The following is a 16,982-nucleotide window of genomic DNA, read 5'->3' on the forward strand; positions in this document are numbered from 1 at the left end:
TGATATATTACACAGCTATCAAAAGCATAAAAAAAAAACAATCGAAGTAAAAGTTTCCAAAGTCATTTTATTTCAAACCAAGCCAGAGAAATCAATTTTTTAATAATAAAAAGACATTAATAAGAAAATGAATCAACATTTGTGTTAGAGACATAACATGACAGAGTCTTTCTGAAACTAAAATTCAAATGAACAGATTTCTTTGCAAAATGAATCTTCGAGCTCTTGAAACTTGACAACATCTGCTGGGAGAAAATACTCAGCAGTAGTGCTGACTTGTGAATTTGCACATGTTTTGTCTTAATGCATTTTAAAAGACCACATAGGCAACATTAAAAACCTGATTTTCACCACAGGTGGGCTTTAATAGCCTCAGTATTTATGGGACATCTCATACACTTTAAACACACAAATCGATTGTTTTGGAAGTTTATGGTGACGAAATATGTCATAGATAAACCAGCACAACAAATATAAACACTAGAAAAGCTTAATTACAACAAATGTGAAGGGAATGTGTCCCCAAATATTCAGATTAATGGTCGATATATTTTTTTTAAGTGATCGATTTTTAACGTTGTGTACCTTTGGCCCCCCTTAGTCTAAAATATTTTTGTACATCTGCAGTAAACCATTAAAAAAATACAGAGATAGTGATAAACATGCAGTGCTCAACGTCAAATATTAGATTTTTCAGAATGATAAAAAAGATATTTATCATAGATATGTTTGCAGATACTGTCTCAAGTTATAGACAAAACAAACAACAAATATTAAGACAAACATCAGCAGCACACAGCAGCATATCTTACAGACATCATTGATGAATGAATGTGCCCTTTGACTCTGATTGAGTTCACTCTTCACTGGCCGTGACTGAGCTGCAGATGGAGACTGTGAGCGTCTGCAATGCGCTTCTATAGTGATCTGATAAGAATCATTCAAAGTTTTCCTGAGGAATTTGTTTCTGCTTAACCTTTTAATGGCCTTGATGAGTTTAGTGCGAATGCAGTAGGTGTGATTCTGGTCAAAGTTCACTGGATCTGAGTGCTGTGTCACATAAATCCTGTCGAACTGTGAAGTGGACCAGTGAGATCTAAATAAAACTATGATGCGATCTGTGTTGCTGTCATCATTTAAAAATCCTGTGTCATCGTCAGTGACATAATCAGGCAGTGAGTCGGTAATGTGCAGGTTGCCCACCTCATAGTACGGGAGATAAGAGTAAGGAAGAAGTCCTTCCCTATTATGGAATAGACTAAAGCCAAAATCTCCATTTGCAGGGTTGCAGAGTGCAATCATACGACCATTGGGGTCAATCTGAACACATTCATGAGCAAACCACCACAGCAAGTTCAGACCGTGTCTGGGAGGAGGCTGACCGAACCTGGACTCTCTCAGATCAGACAAATAATTCAGGGTTTGCATCGTGTTCCTGCAATTCTGCTAGAAAAAAAAGAAAGTATAAATCAGGACTGGTTTTACTTGAACAATAGTGTAATTTATTTATTTATTTATTTATTTAACAGCCATTCAGTTTTTGTAGAGTAACAAGTGGACACAGTTGGTTTCATTTCTCTTTAAACACACACCCTCAGTTCAGCCCATCTATGCTAACGGTTAGCCTACGTCAGAGCTATTTGGTGTAGTTTTATTTTTTTTTAGATATGCAAGCAGAATTATCTGGTGTAAAGTTTAAAATTATCATACTTATTATTTTTAAAAAGTAACAAAAACCACAAAAAAAAAGCACTGAATACTGTATGCCTACCGTGTTCGCGAGCTGTGAGCGGATCTGAGTCTGTGTCGGGCACGCGCCTACATTACTAGCCTATTTAAGTGTCTTGTTCAGTGGGCGGCGAAAAATACGTAAAAAAGAAGAAGTAAAAAAAAAAAAAACCCGTTAACGAACCAAAATTGTTATTGAAGGAGTGATGCTTTCTGCAGCTGCAGAAGAAGAGATGATTAACTGGGAAAGTGAAACTAAAGCTGACGGACAGCGGGTTTGTAAGATGAGAAAAACTGGTAACACTTTACAATACGGGACGGGTGCACTAATATGCATTAATTCATACTTAACTAATGCACAGATAATTATGAGTTAATCGACTCACGAACAACTAAACCATTAATTAGCCTAATATAGGCCTACTGCATCAGCAACTAATAAAGCGTCTATATGATTTATAAAGTAGCCTAATACATGAATTGTTTCATCATGTATTAATTCCTTCCTTATAGCTAACATATTTTATTAACTAATAGTGTAAATTCATTTGTTTATTAGCCTACCACAATTAGTCAAAGCTATGCACGTCAATCTAGTCGTCTGCTTTAATCATTAATGATTTGCAAATCTCTCATTCTGTTATGACTTTACTTGTTGAGGCACAATAACTGTTTCAACTGTTGCTGTCCAGGAAAAAAGATGCAATTCATTAATTGAACACATATTGGCTTGAATGAAGAGGAGTTTTTGTGTATCAGTTGACATTGAGCCGAGGTTAAACACTACCTGAATGTATCTATGCATAAATCAGTAATTAAGGGTAAAATATGAGTCTGAGGTGAATGAATAATAAACACATTAGTTCTTCAGGGAGGGAGCGAGAGGTCAGCTGACTGTGTAGGAAACCGAAACTGAAGCAGAGAGACAGCAGTGGGCGTGTCTAAGAAGATCACGTGAGCCAACACACACTGCAACCAGACGCAAACATGACATCGTTTGAATCATATTATATTTCATACTCTTTACTTTGTCGTTGCTTTTATTTTATTTTTTTTAATGTCCAGACTAGATTGGTATTCTCTGTAAAAATACAGCAATGGCAATTTTAGCTCAACATCAGAGGTCTTCGATCCGATCTAACAATTAAAAACATAGGCTACAACAAATTATTTTTGACACATCTATTGAATTTATATCCAACGTGCTGTTGCATCTTTAAATATGAGCACATTTTAATCTGCAAAACAATTAAAAGGTCTTCAAATCTTTGCCACAGCCTCATTTATGGGACTTCACAACACATTTGCGGATGTGACTGAACTAATGAAAGGAAAATAATATTAATTTTATTATATAACCATTGAGTAAGATTTTATCTCGTGTCTCACATGATCTTAAATATTTGTCTACATCATTGCAATAAATCATTAAAAGAATACAGTGATTGCTAAATATGAAGTGCTCAACATCATATCTTAAATTTACAGATTGATATAACATTTCATGGATTATATGTAGGCTATTTATTCTTTTTAGCAGATCACTTTCATCCAAAAAAGACATTTGACTAAATATGACAAGCTTAGATAGATAGAATAAAAGCTTGTAGATAAAAACTATATTTTCAATTTTAAAAGCAAGACGAAAACAAAAGTGACCAACATGCAGATCAGTATTTTTTGCAGAGTTTTGCACAGACAGAGGATGAACTGACCGAATCCACCTTCACCGCACCGTTTGACTCAGTTCCTCGACCCCACCGACCCCTGCCAACTCATCCATCCATCCATCCCACCCAAATGTGTTTAACATTTCTTTTGATCAATAATCCATCTTCAGTATTCATATGTTCAAATGAGCCTTTTGACGTTTTACTCAGAAGGAAAAACCTAGGACTTTTTAACTTTAAGTCCAACTTTCCTCGCTCCATATTTGCTACATAGATTACATCTCCCACTTTGAAGGAATGATCCTTTGCTCTGTTTGTTTTATATGCAGATTCTTTCATTTTCTCCGTATACATCTGATGATGTCTTTTGACTTCCTGTGATCTGTTAACAGGTCGAGGCTTGGTAACTTTGTTCGAGTGTCTAGAGGCCTATTTCTTGACACTAGTCGTGCTACAGGTGGTGTGTGTGTGTGTGTGTGTGTGTGATGATGAACAAGTGCATCAGTGTGGAAAGAGAATCTTATGCACAAACACATTAGTGCAGGTGCCTGTTCATGAGGGGATTTAGGCTACATTAAATCTACTTTAGGTTGACCTGTATGTGCCTGTGTTACACTCTCACTCATATTCAGAGTGCTGTATGCTTGAAATCTCCACACTGATTAAAGCGCTGCAGTGATGACGTATTTTTGTTGGCAAACACACCTGTAAGTTCACATCACCCGTGACAAAAACCCATAGAATATTTCTATTGTCCTTCATTGGAAGGGTAGGTGAATTGTTCCTGAAACTATTTTTTGAGCCAGTATCATACATACTATTATGCAATAATATTAAATGTTATGTTATTATTAACTATAAATTGAAATCACTTTTTTTACTGGAGTGAACATTTTCTGGGTTGGCTTGTTTTTAAAAGCCAGTAAATGATGAAAGAATTTTCATGTTTGGAGGAAAAATTTCTTTAATGCAGTGAAATTAGGCAATTAGTTTGGCAATAAACATTGAAGTAAACAGACAGAATACAATATCTTTAATTACAGAGATGACCAGAGATGACAAACACAACACAAGCGATTGTTTTTAAATTCGTTTAAAACATTTTGTTTCTTATTAGAAAAAGTATTGATTAATCTTGGAAAAAGTATCGATTCATTTATGGAAAAGTAACTATTCATTTATGGAAAAGTTTTGATTCAATTTGTGAAAAGTATCGATTCACTTTGGAAAAAGTAGCAATTCACGTTGGAAAAAGTATTGATTGATTTATGGAAAAGTATCGATTCATCTTGGAAAGGTATCGATTCATTTATGTAAAAGTTTTGATTCAATTTGGGAAAAGTATCAATTCATCTTGGGAAAAGTATCGATTGATTTATGGAAAAGTATCGATTCATCTTGCAAAATGTATCGATTAATTTATGGAAACGTTTCAATTCAATTTAGGAAAAATTATCGATTCATTTTGGGAAAAGTATCGATTCAATTTGTGTTAAGTACGATTCCTTTTGAAAAAAAAAAGTAGCGATTCATCTTTGAAAAAGTAGCGATTCATTATGGAAAAAGTATCGATTCATTTTGGGAAAAGTATCGGTTCACTTTGTAAAAAGTAGCAATTCACTTCGTAAAAAGTGTTGATTCACTTTGGAAAAAGTATAGACTCCTTTTGGAATAAGTATCGGAAAAAGGGAATTGGAAAATTGGAAAAAGTATTGATTCACTTTAGAAAATGTATCGATTCAATTTGGGAAAAGCAGTGATTCACTTTGAAAAAAGTATTGATTCTTTTAGGAAAAAGTATCGATTCATCGTGGAAAAAGTATCGATTCACTTTGGAAAAAGTACCAGTTCATTTTGTGAAAAGTGACGATTCAATTTGGGAAAAGTAGCAATTCACTTTGGAAAAAGTATAGATTCTTTTTGTAAAAAGTAGCGATTTACTTTGGAAAAAAGTGGCGATTCTTTTTGAAAAAAAGTTGCGATTCGGGAAAAGTATCGATTCTTTTACGAAGTGTATCGTTTCATCTTGGAAAAAGTATCTATTCACTTTGGGAAAAGTATCAATTCTTTTTGAGAAAAGTATCGATTCATCTTGGGAATAGCATTCATTTTAAGGAACAAATCGAATCTATCGAAAAACAACGATTCAAAAAAACTAAATCACACAAACACAAGTCAATAGTTTTTGGAGTTTTAATACATTCTCTGTTTATGTAAAAGAATAAGCACAACAATTATGAAACGAAATTACTATAAATCAGGTCGTAAACACAGAAGACGTTGATTGGAGTGTGTCGCCCAATATTCAGATTAATATTAATATTGATTTTTTTGGTCCTTCTAAATCTTGGATATTTATTTACATCAGTGCAATAAATCATTAAAAACAATACAGTGATAAACATGCAATGCTCAACATTGTATTTTATTCTATAAAATAATAAACATGAAAATGTTTTTTACTTGATTTCATTCCAATAAGCAATTGTCCAAAAGGAAACCAACTGCAACACACAGCTTCAAAACGAGCTAATAACAACAGAAATGGACGAAAACTATTTAGGGATAAATTTAACACATAAAACGACAATAGCAATAATGAGCAACAGTAAAATCAAGGCGCAAATCAGCACACACCGGCATTTCTTACTCAGACAGGATTCACTCTGCACTGGCTGAGGTGTGTATGGCTGAGGTGTGTGTGGCTGAGGTGTGTGTAGCTGAGGTGTGTGTGGCTGAGGTGTGTGTAGCTGAGGTGTGTATGGCTGAGGTGTGTGTGGCTGAGGTGTTAGTGACACTCTTGCTGAGATAGAAGGAATATATCCGCTAGGCATGTCTATGGACACATCCTGAGAAGGATTGGGTTGATTTGTGCGGGCGGGTCCTCTGAGGAATTCCTCTCGGCTCAAACCTTTAATGTCCTTCATGAGTTCAATGCTAATACAATAAGTGTGATTCTGGTCAAAATTCACCAGATCTGAGTGCTGTGTCACATAAATGCTGTCAAATCGGTTCCACCTTAAGTTGAATGAAACAATGATGCGATCTTTGTTGCTGTTGTCTGAATATCCCGTGTAATACACAGTGACATATTCAGGCAGTGAGTCGGTGATGTGCAGATTGCCCACATCATAGTACGGGAGATTAGAGTAAGGAAGAAGATTCTCCCGGTTATAGAATCGGTGGAAACCAAAAGCACCATTTTTAGGGTTGCAGAGTGCAACCATACGACTGTTGAAATCAATCTCAACACATTCATGTACAAACCACCACAGCAAGATCAGACCGTGTCTGGGAGGAGGCTGACCGAACTTGGACTCTTTCAGATCGGACAAATTATTCAGAGTCCTCATCGTGTTCCTGCAATCCTGCTGGATACAAAACAGCGCACTTGTAATGAAATAAATGTTATAATATAATGTTTGGGTTTTTTTTATAAAAACTATACAATTACAGGGATAACTGTAAAATGTAAAACCAAGAAGCAACAGAAATCAGACTGTAGGAAGGAGCTGTATGTAAGATTGTGGCCAAAACTGGTACTGCAATCACTTTCAAATTACTGTAGAGCGGTGTACCCCCTCCCCCCTGACTCGAGGTTGCCAGATAGGCTGTAGGATCCAACATTTTTTTTTTTTATCCAACATAGCTGTGGTAACTAGAGCAGAGCTGGCAACCCGAATGCCGCAACACTGACTCCGTGACTGGTAGATCGGTGGAGGGTTGCGCGTTAGACCAAAACACAACATGACAACATCAACGTCAGTTGAGGGCTGCGACTTCACTTTTTAAACGACTATAGAGGGCATGCGCGTGACGTCACCGTCGGCCTGCAGTTACTCACAGTGAGTAACGTTACACGGCTGTATTCGTTTTCAGCGTGAATGAATGCCGCGAAAAACAAACACAACACATATAAAGTGGGTAAGAGCTTTGCGATTGACTGTATAACTAGATTTGACAAAAAAATCGGAGGTATATTTTTACAGACTGCTATAGAAAGAGGAGCAAATGGATCGCTGCAGTTCACAGAAACAACTGGACTCCAGTCAGCGAAAGGTAGATTTGCAGTTATCATTTTGTGTCAATATGCTGAATTTAGCTGTAAAACCATACCCCTATGTTTTGTATTGTTATTAACAACTCATCAATTAAATGTGTATAATTGCATATTCTGCATTATTGGATGTTTTTTAATAAACACTGACCAAAAAAAAAACTATAAAGTGTTAGGGCTGGACGATATGATGATATATATAGGCTATACATAACACTGATATAAGTGATTTAGCGTTCATATAAAGCGTTCACAGGCAAATTTGCTTTATGTTTAGGTCTATATTGCTTTTATTTCCCCGGTGTCGAAATCAGGCAAACATAAACGTCAGGCAACACGATTCCTGGCTGCATGTCAATATCCATGGATCACTGGATCTTTAGTAAGTTGTAAGGAACACTATATTGAGTCCAACATTTAGTTTAAATTGATAAAATGTTTGTTTTAGTCGCATTTTCCCAGTTTCCCCTATTAAATCCAGTCACGCAGCAGATCTTTTGCCTCTCAGTCAGGCTGAGGGGGGTTGTTTCGGCGGGAAAGTTCTGGCGGGAAAGTGATGTCAATGCATTCCCTCAAAATCCTGGCTGGACTACTGTTGTCAGTGATATAAGCATTTGAAATGAACATTATTTCTTAATGTCTAGTGACATATCAGAGCCATTTTATGATTATTTTAAATACATTTCTTACATACAGCTTCTTTAAATCAGTTAATTTCAGTCTGCAAAATTGGATCGTCTGTCATTGATAGGCTAATGTTCTGTTAATCCCCTCCTGTTGATCATTGTTCATTTGTTAAATGTTCGGGGTAATGGTGTGGTGATTTCAGTTACCAATAAGAGTGTCTCTGTTTAACAAATTAGAATATTTTCAGCAGATTTTCCCTCAAAAGCAGCACATTGACCATGACCACACAGCAGCCTCACACATATGTGGTTTATGGGGACTCTATATAAGCGTAAGTATCGCCTTACACTAACCCTAGCCATAACAGAAAGCTTTCTGACCACATTAAACCACATTACGTTGTAATACCTATGTCATAATACACATTTGTGTTCCTCATAAACCACATATGTCGGGTCAAGGGGAACTGGCTAAAACACTTTTGCAGACACTGATTACTTCTGAAGAACTGAGAAAAACTGATCCTCACCAATGATTGGAGTGAGACGAAGGGTTAATCTGTAGTGCACCGATCTACCATTTCTGTACAAGTAAACAGTAACACAATACTCTGTATATAAAGTATTAAAAATGATACACCTTACCTTGTAGAGATACACCTTACTAGACCTTTAGCACTGACTCCCTCATTTATATGACATGACAACAGCGCATATGCTGATGTCACTGAACTAGTAACATAGAAACAGGAAGTACTCTAGACTCTAGAGGTTGTGCATGTTTTCAACGATGAAAAGAAACTCACAATGCAGAAAGGATGCAGAGACACATTGGGGACTGTTCATGAGGGATTTACATTAAAGCTACGTTATTAAACTAATGTCTTGCTCATATTCAGATTTCATATTACAGCTTTGTCTGCTGTCTCCCTCGATCTGAAATATTTATCTACATCATTGTAATAAATCATTTAGAGAATCAAGTGATAAACATGCAACGCTCGACACCATGAGCAATTATATTTAATATCATACATTATATTCATTTAGCATCCAAATAAACCATTAGTCCAAATGGAGACAACAGAGGTTCATAATTCAAAACAAAACTATGGCTGTGTTTAAAATCACCACCTCATGCACTATTCGCTGGATTACTGCACTAATATGTGGACTATGTTGAGTGTATTAGAATATTTGCGCTGCCGCTTTTGCAGTTTGTGCTGTTTAATTATGAATTGAAACTCAGCAAACTGGCATCTCCAGGAGAAGTATGAAAAGATTAGTCATGGAAACTAGCATGTATAAACCTTAATTAAACAATTTAGTAATCCATTAAGGAGCTGTTTACACTATGATATTACGCTGTAGCCACATTGGACCTGCAGTTTGGGAAATGGACGGATGATTCGGTTGCGGGCGCCGTTTGAAGAGTTGCCAAAAGCTCCATTTGCAGGATTGCATGTCTCCAATTGCATTTCAGAAAGCAATTATAATCTGAACACATTCATGAGCAAACCACTTCAGCAAGATCAGACCGTGTCTGGGAGGAACCTCGACTATATTATTCAATATTTGGGATATTTTGATGAGGTTTTCAGCTCAGCTCATGACTAATATAGCATTTTAAAATCTTAAAATCAGCACAATAAAAGTTTTTTGGGTCCTAGTCTATGACCGAAACACGCCTGTAGAAATAATTGAGAAAGAAAAAAATATAAGAAATATAAGTAGAAAGGTCACTGCATCAGTACAAAGTCTGAATATTGTAGTGAGATGAACAGTTAATCTGAGGTAGAGTCATATTTTAAGTAAAAAGATGTGCTATTACAGCTTTGATTCTGATAATAATTTCTGTTCAAGTAAAAAAGGTCTCTCAATAGGGACTCTCACCGTGTCTCTGATAATTCTGCATTTGAAAAGGATTGTTGTATCCAGCCTCGCATGTTGCAGCTTCCACAGAGTCTAAAGATGCTTTAGATGCTCCTGTTTTGTAACAGGAAAGTAATAATGATCAGATCATATGAGCGCATTAAATGAATCCACCCTGCCCTGCAGAAGTGACGGGATCTCGTGTAATAATATCTTGCGAGGGTGGAGCAAAGATCTGCAAACAGAAACTGATGCTGCTCCATGCCAGATGTTTGCATGAGCAGAAGAACTGACAGGCTGATGTGAGTTAAAGGTGCTATGTAACTTTTCTTCTAAAATTAATGCTTTTTTATTGCCTGTGTGTGAAGGGGTTGTAATCACACATTACAATGATCCACTTGTCGGGTTTTACTATTACCTCTGAAGGCCAGTATTCCTATTTCTATGAAGTCTCCGGGTCGGATGTGACGTGCATGCGCGCTCCCGAGCCTCTCTCCTTTTTATGAACAGTCTATGCGACGGCACTGCAGCGAACGACATGAGTCTGATAACACCGAAAAAAAGAACAAACTCAACATAAATATAAAAAACAAAACAAAAATGTATCTGCTGAAGCTCGTCAGGCCGAACGTGAATCGGATCGAAAACACGGATCAACGTCGGCAGAGCGTTTGAATGGTGGAGAGACTTCCGCTATTTTTATTGTGACAAATTACAAGTTAATTGTAACAAAACTGTAATGAAATAGCAAGGAAAACTACAACATATGTTCCAGGATAACAAAAAGTAGGTGCGTTAGGATGTAACTTTTATTTTATGTACTAGATCTACTGTCTAACGTCACTCATCCCACTACTATCCAATTGTTTATAAATATTTCCAGACACGTTCAGTACAGTAATGTTACTTCCTACGATCTTCGGCCGTGTGTCCACCAAAGCGTTTTTAGAGAGCTGAAAACACCAGACGCTCTGCTGAAGACACCGTGCTTTGGGCGCTTGAGAGCGTTTTGGCAGCACAGCGTTTTTTCCTTTGAGACGTTTCGTTGCTATGATTAGGGTTGGGTATCGTTTGAATTTGAACGATTCCGATTCCTTGTTTCGATTCTGGTTCCTAACGATTCTCGATTCTGATTCTTTTAAGAGGCAGGGTCAAAAAAGTTTAGCTAACCTTGCTAACCAACGGCCTTTCTGAAGGAAATACTTCTTCTGTAAAAATACTCCTTTTGTCACAAATTTTGCTTTTTGCCGAGATTTCGTTATTTTTAGAAAAGTGAAGCCACACTTTGGATCGCCGACGTAAGGTACTCATGTTCGACTCGCGTGGTTATGCCAACACTTCCGGTAGACGCTTCTTCGTTGGTGTTGTTCAGCGGTTTCTTCTTCCGCTCGGCGGACTGTGAATATCGAAACTAGGAATCGAAATTTTAACTTTTGAACGATTCCGGGAAAAACTAAAAGTTAGCCTCGGTTCCAATCGATACTCGATTCTCGATACCCAACCCTAGCTATGATACAGAATATCCGTTGCACAGTTTACTTGTAACTGATTTTGCAGATAATTTGTTTCATACTAAAAAATTGTTTTTCATCCATTTTGTTTGGTTAGCTCTGCTGGTTGATGTCGTTGTACAGAAAGAATGTTGTGACAGTTGGTTGGTGTGGTATTAGTCCCGTCCCTCCTCTACTGTGATTGGACGGCTGAGTAAAAAGTGACAGTGACGAGCGCTGCGATTTACCCAAAATTGAAAATTTTTCAACTCCCGGCGACCAGTAAAAACGCTGGCCGCTCAGCGCTTCAGTAGTCAAAAAAAAACGTTCAGCGCCTCGATACGCTCATGGCGTTTAAAAAAACCCGGCGCTCCCATTGAAAACAATTGAAAACATACGCCAGGCGCGTGGAAAAACGCTTTTGTGGACACACGGCCTTACTGAAATTTTTTAGTTTAGTTCACTAACCGTTTTCATTATCATATTATACAATCACCTATGTTGACATTGCTGATTGTGAAAGATACACGAATAGTTAGTGAAATGCCTTATACCACCACAAATGTAGCGTTATCATGGTACGAGCATGGAGCATTAGTTCAGTCAAGCTGATAAAGGTAACCTATTATCGTAACATTGCAATGGGAGTTTACATGAGTTTCCAGCTTGTTGTGTGATGCTTTCTCCGGTGTGTTGAAAGTCTCAAAGTGGGCAGTGGTGTGTCCCATGGGTGCTCGCTCTTGTGTTCGAGTACGAGCGCTCTTGTAAAAATAAGTTAAGTGGAATAAGTTTGGTTTAATATTATTTGCATTTTATTTGTTGCCTCCCTTTTAATACTAAAATCATATTGTTTGTTTTTAAGAATGGAAATTCTGTTAACCAGCCCCAGTCTCCCCCACGTTCTCTGTCTGTTTTCAAGGTCATCTGATATATTCAACCCGATCTCACGGGAATTCGTACGAATTTTACGAGGTGGCTAAATCGTAACAATTCGTACGACCTCACTCGTACGAAGTACGATTTTGCTAAATCGTACATATTTTACGAATTAGCCAATTCGTATGAATTCGTACGAATGACCTACCCCTGACCCCGCCCCTAAACATAACCGTCACGTGGGTTTAGACAAATCGTACAAATTCGTACGAGTGAGGTCGTATGAATTAGTACGAATTAGCCATTTTTGAATCACTCGTACGAATTCGTACGAATTGGTCTCGAGATAGGGTAGATTACACAGCTGTGATGCATTTACAAAAACAAAACAAAAACATTCGATGTATGATTTTCCAAAGTCATTTTATTTCAAACCAAGCCAGAGAAATCACATATTCAATCAAAACCAATTAAAGGAAATGGGAAAATATATCAAAATGTGTGTTAACAAGAGACATAACATGACAGACGAGAACTGAATCTTTCTGAAACGATTCAACTGAACCAATTGCCTCCCAAAATGAATCTTCGAGCTCTCGAAACTCGGCACGACGGCGACATCTGCTGGTTTCAGTCATGTAAATACATTCCAATCAACTTTGATAAAGTTAGATGATAAAAATGACTCGAGCTTGTTTTACAATCACACGTTTAATCCATTTAATAATACCATCAGACACCACTAACATTTAAAAACAAAGAAGTCACGTGACTTGGTCGGGTACTTGATCCGGTTCACTAACTCGATTCACACATTTGAAAGATTCATAACAATGATTTCCCGCACATCATCACACCAATTAATATTTTATTCAGTTCAAGGTAAAATATTATAAAAATGTGTATAATAATCACGAATAAAATAAGAGTGGTTTAATGACTCTTTATAGCCTATTCAAAGAATGGTACACCAGGAGTCGTTTTCAGCTGGCGGGTTATGATGTCTCTGTGGCGTAAATCCGCCCTGTACATCAGGAGTGCTGGAGACCTGGGAGAGAAACTGGTCTATAGTCTTGATGTTCTTGATGTTCTGGAGGAGGCCCTGACTCACACGGAAGGTTTTGCTGCTGTCGAATCGTTTCGGGTCGCTGTGTTCAGTCACATACACCCTGTTCAAGCTGCCATTGGCGTCCAGACGCACAATAACCCGGTCTTTGTTACTGTCAGGAGTAGGATTGCGGTTGTAATTTGCCCTGACGTAAACGGGGAGCTTGTCTGCTCCTGGACTATTCAGGTTGCCCACTTCATAGTATAGGAGGTTCTCAGTGGGCACAATGGGCACAATGGGATCCTCATCTTCATCAATTCTGTTGTGGTACTTGTGAAAGCCAAATTCTCCCTTCTTAGGCTTGAACCTCAGGACAATTTCACCAGAGTTATTAAAGCCTATGTAGTCACGAGCAAACCAGTACAACAGATTCAGGCCATGTCTCGGCAACGGCTGACCGAAGCCTGACTGTTTCAGCTGGGACAGTTCATTCAGTGTATCTTTCACCATGATGGAGGACTGTGTGAGAGAAAGAGCCAGGGATGAAATATACAAAGATTGAGAAAAATAGAAAAAGTCTGTTTTTAAAGGGATAGTTCACTCAAAAATGAAAATGTTGTCACCATTTAGGCTTCTCACGCTCTGATTGTTCCAAACCTGTATTAGTTTCTTGTTTGATGAAACCCATTGTATTTTTAACTTCTGGGTGAACTATCCCTTTAAAAAGTAGACTTGATATGTTTTCATCTTTTTAAATCCAGTTAAAATCTATTTATCTTTTTATTTTTCCCTTGAAATAGTAAAGTAAGGGATTACTCTTCATTTTTCTATATTTAATTAGTTACTTCTGATGTAATTGCATTGAATACACTATAGACTAGAACAATTCTATATATTTGATTCAACATCAAACACATTTATAACTTATGTTTTTAATGTAACTTTCTCCCTTTAAATACTTCGGTCAGTTCAATAATAATGCATGCAATTTTACATTTTTTATTTCCAAGAAATAAGAGAGCAGTTTCATGTAATGTTCAACACTGAGGTTGATTTGGGATTTAGAAATTATTAAATTATGCAATACTTTTTACCAAGTAATCTAATAACACTACTACTGTAATTACGTTTTTTTAGAGTATAAAATATAAAAAGAAAAATATTCCATGTACTATCAATATGTAATACAATTAAGTGTTTTTTTTTACAATTCAATATAAATACAATTAAATGCCTAACACACATATGAACTAATTTTTTTATATATATTTTAGTCTTTTATGAAAGGACGGTGAAAACATGTCAGCTACTGTACCCATCCCATGTTAACTAGCAGAAAATGTGAAAAGTCAATGTATAAAGGTTATTTTTCAGCAGTTGCTCTCAAAGTATCTTAAACCAAGTGGAAGAGAAGCACATGGGGTTTAATCATCATAAGCATTTAAAATCAGGACAACACAGATATCTGGACTTGTACCTTGTATGTGGTAAAGATGGATCCGCAGGTTTCTTGCAGTGATCCGCAGTTGAGTTCAGAGGAAGAGTCTGCAGTGCATTTTAAAAGGATTCCTTCAGGACACGCCCCCTTTGAAAAGTCCAGAGTTGGGAAATAGAAACTTAAGCTGTGTACTAGTTTTCAGATAATCGACCAATGGAAAGTATGCACTACAATACTTGTGGAATAATATTAGATATAATGTGACTTGACCCCGCATGTTTAACGTTTTTTTTTTTTTTTGTTTTTTTTTATGTACATTTGCACTAATATAGACAATAAGAGTACTCTATTGTAAACATCTCGTGTCAGTATTACTATTAAAACTATTAAAACAAACAACAATTACTGTAATTAATGTAATTGTGTATGAAATTTAACATCTAGCCTACATTAAAAAATGGCTTAAAAATACTAATATAAAATATGTAAAACAAAACTGACAAAAACAATAAATTTACTCCTTTAATGAAAAAAAAAACGAATGCTATATGTATGTCTGCAGCTTTTTTTCTAAAAAATGATAAAAAAAAAGAAGTTAAAATCTAATTCAAAATATGTTAACAAACATTATAGTACCAATGATAACATGTGCGCATTGAGTCAGCAGTAATTATTAGGACATTTACACAAAGAAATCAGTCAAATTGAACAGTGTAAATACATTTTACCATGACAGTGTTGGGCAAGTGTATTTTCCTAATTCACTGCTCTGATATGATTTATATGAACAGATTAAAAGTGTATTTACACTAATATGACTAGTTTGAGAGTAAAAAAACAAACAAGCAAACAAAAGAAAAAAAAAAACACAAGGCATTGAACACACTTTGACCAAAGACTTTTCCAGAGTAGCAATTAATATAAATTAAATTTATAGAGACAATGGGTGGAATTCAATTTGAATGTCTATGCAGTTTTCCATTGGTACGGTACGAATCCCTATATATAATTCACTAATTTATAGAATTATAATTCTTAGTGTACACACATTTCTCAATACAAAACATAAACTAATGCATATCTATCCATATTTAACCATTATGAAGTACTATAGAAAAAAACACAAAACAAAATTCCAGGCCTGCATATCTCATGAGAGCCAGCTTCAGCTGCATATCTTGAGGAGGAAAACATGTGTTTTTCTGTGAAAACGGGTGGCGCTCCTCCAGAGCAGAAGTCAGGAATCCGAAACTTACAGGCATTCTTGATCGGCAAGAAACTTATACAAAGGAAGCTTCACAATGACAGGCGCGACAGAATGTTGTGTGTTTGACAGCTTCCTTTTCAAACCAGCTTTCATTATTTATTATTTATTATCATCATAATCTGCACCATGACGACAGTCGAGAGCGATTCTGGGCCGTAATACACCGATCAGAGGCCAAGAGAGGGACAACACGGACAGGACAACGAAGAACCAAACCATCAGGAATGACATTCAAAGAAAAAAAAAAATCAAATGACGACAGTTGTACAAATAAAAAGAGACTGCAAACAAAGAAAATAGAAACAAACTCGTATTGAAACTGTAGTTTTAACGGACGATGATGGGATAGATGATGTGTCTTATATTTCTCAGTGTTTTACTGAGATTAGGAAATGGATGTCTGAAAACTTTCTCTGTCTGAACAGTGATAAGACTGAAGTGATGCTTATTGGTTCACCTCATCAGTTGCGTAAAGCAGAGTCCATAACTTTAAGTGTGGATGGCTCAGCTTTGAAATTGCAAACTAAACTAAAAAATCTGGGGGTGATATTTGACGCCAATTTAACATTTGACCATCATGTTCGTAACACAGTCAAAACATCATTTTTTCATCTCAGAAACATTGCCAAATTACGTTCTTTGTTGACATTCTCTGTGGCTGAAAAGTTAATCAATACTTTTGTTTTTTCAAGAATTGATTATTGTAATGCTTTGCTGGCTGGGGTTTCTAAAGCTACCCTAAGTAAATTACAGTTGGTTCAAAATTCGGCTGCTAGAATTCTGACTGGGACCAGTGCAAGGGAACACATTACACCAATCCTGGAAAAATTGCACTGGCTTCCAGTCAGTTTTCGTATTGATTTTAAAATTCTCATGCTCACTTATAAGGCCCTGAATAACTTGGCCCCTC

General features: G+C 36.5%; 3 protein-coding genes across 4 annotated transcripts; all 3 read right to left on the reverse strand.

Moving 5' to 3' along the window:
* Window positions 1-47: 47 nt before the first annotated feature.
* On the reverse strand, window positions 48-1,890 carry LOC120459143 (uncharacterized). 2 transcript variants are annotated; one of them, XM_039647081.2, is made up of 2 exons: window positions 1,772-1,890; window positions 48-1,443 (listed from the first exon to the last, which is right to left on the reverse strand). In XM_039647081.2, exon 2 carries the CDS (start codon window positions 1,426-1,428, stop codon window positions 718-720), a length of 711 nt encoding a protein of 236 aa, XP_039503015.2. In that variant the 5' UTR covers window positions 1,429-1,443; window positions 1,772-1,890; the 3' UTR covers window positions 48-717. The 2 variants fall into 2 exon arrangements, with proteins under 2 accessions (XP_039503015.2, XP_088988101.1); XM_089131975.1 differs by having other exon boundaries at window positions 48-1,446.
* A 2,484-nt stretch (window positions 1,891-4,374) lies between these two features.
* LOC120489219 (uncharacterized) lies at window positions 4,375-8,772 on the reverse strand. The gene is made up of 2 exons (XM_039685905.2): window positions 8,727-8,772; window positions 4,375-6,769 (listed from the first exon to the last, which is right to left on the reverse strand). The coding sequence occupies exon 2, from the start codon at window positions 6,749-6,751 to the stop codon at window positions 5,954-5,956; it is 798 nt and encodes a 265-aa protein (XP_039541839.2). The 5' UTR covers window positions 6,752-6,769; window positions 8,727-8,772; the 3' UTR covers window positions 4,375-5,953.
* Window positions 8,773-12,723: 3,951 nt separating this feature from the next.
* On the reverse strand, window positions 12,724-14,948 carry LOC120489250 (uncharacterized). The gene is made up of 2 exons (XM_039685976.2): window positions 14,845-14,948; window positions 12,724-13,886 (listed from the first exon to the last, which is right to left on the reverse strand). Exon 2 carries the CDS (start codon window positions 13,875-13,877, stop codon window positions 13,275-13,277), a length of 603 nt encoding a protein of 200 aa, XP_039541910.2. The 5' UTR covers window positions 13,878-13,886; window positions 14,845-14,948; the 3' UTR covers window positions 12,724-13,274.
* Between the last annotated feature and the right edge of the window lie 2,034 nt (window positions 14,949-16,982).

This window comes from Pimephales promelas, chromosome 6 (genome assembly GCF_988280905.1).
Source record: "Pimephales promelas chromosome 6, fPimPro1.hap1.1, whole genome shotgun sequence".
In the NCBI taxonomy this organism is placed as follows: domain Eukaryota; kingdom Metazoa; phylum Chordata; class Actinopteri; order Cypriniformes; family Leuciscidae; genus Pimephales; species Pimephales promelas.

Excerpts from the sequence above, each read along its gene's own strand:
- LOC120489219 (XM_039685905.2), bottom strand. The coding sequence starts at position 6,751 with ATGAGGACTCTGAATAATTTGTCCGATCTGAAAGAGTCCAAGTTCGGT.
- LOC120489250 (XM_039685976.2), bottom strand. The coding sequence starts at position 13,877 with ATGGTGAAAGATACACTGAATGAACTGTCCCAGCTGAAACAGTCAGGC.
- LOC120459143 (XM_039647081.2), bottom strand. The coding sequence starts at position 1,428 with ATGCAAACCCTGAATTATTTGTCTGATCTGAGAGAGTCCAGGTTCGGT.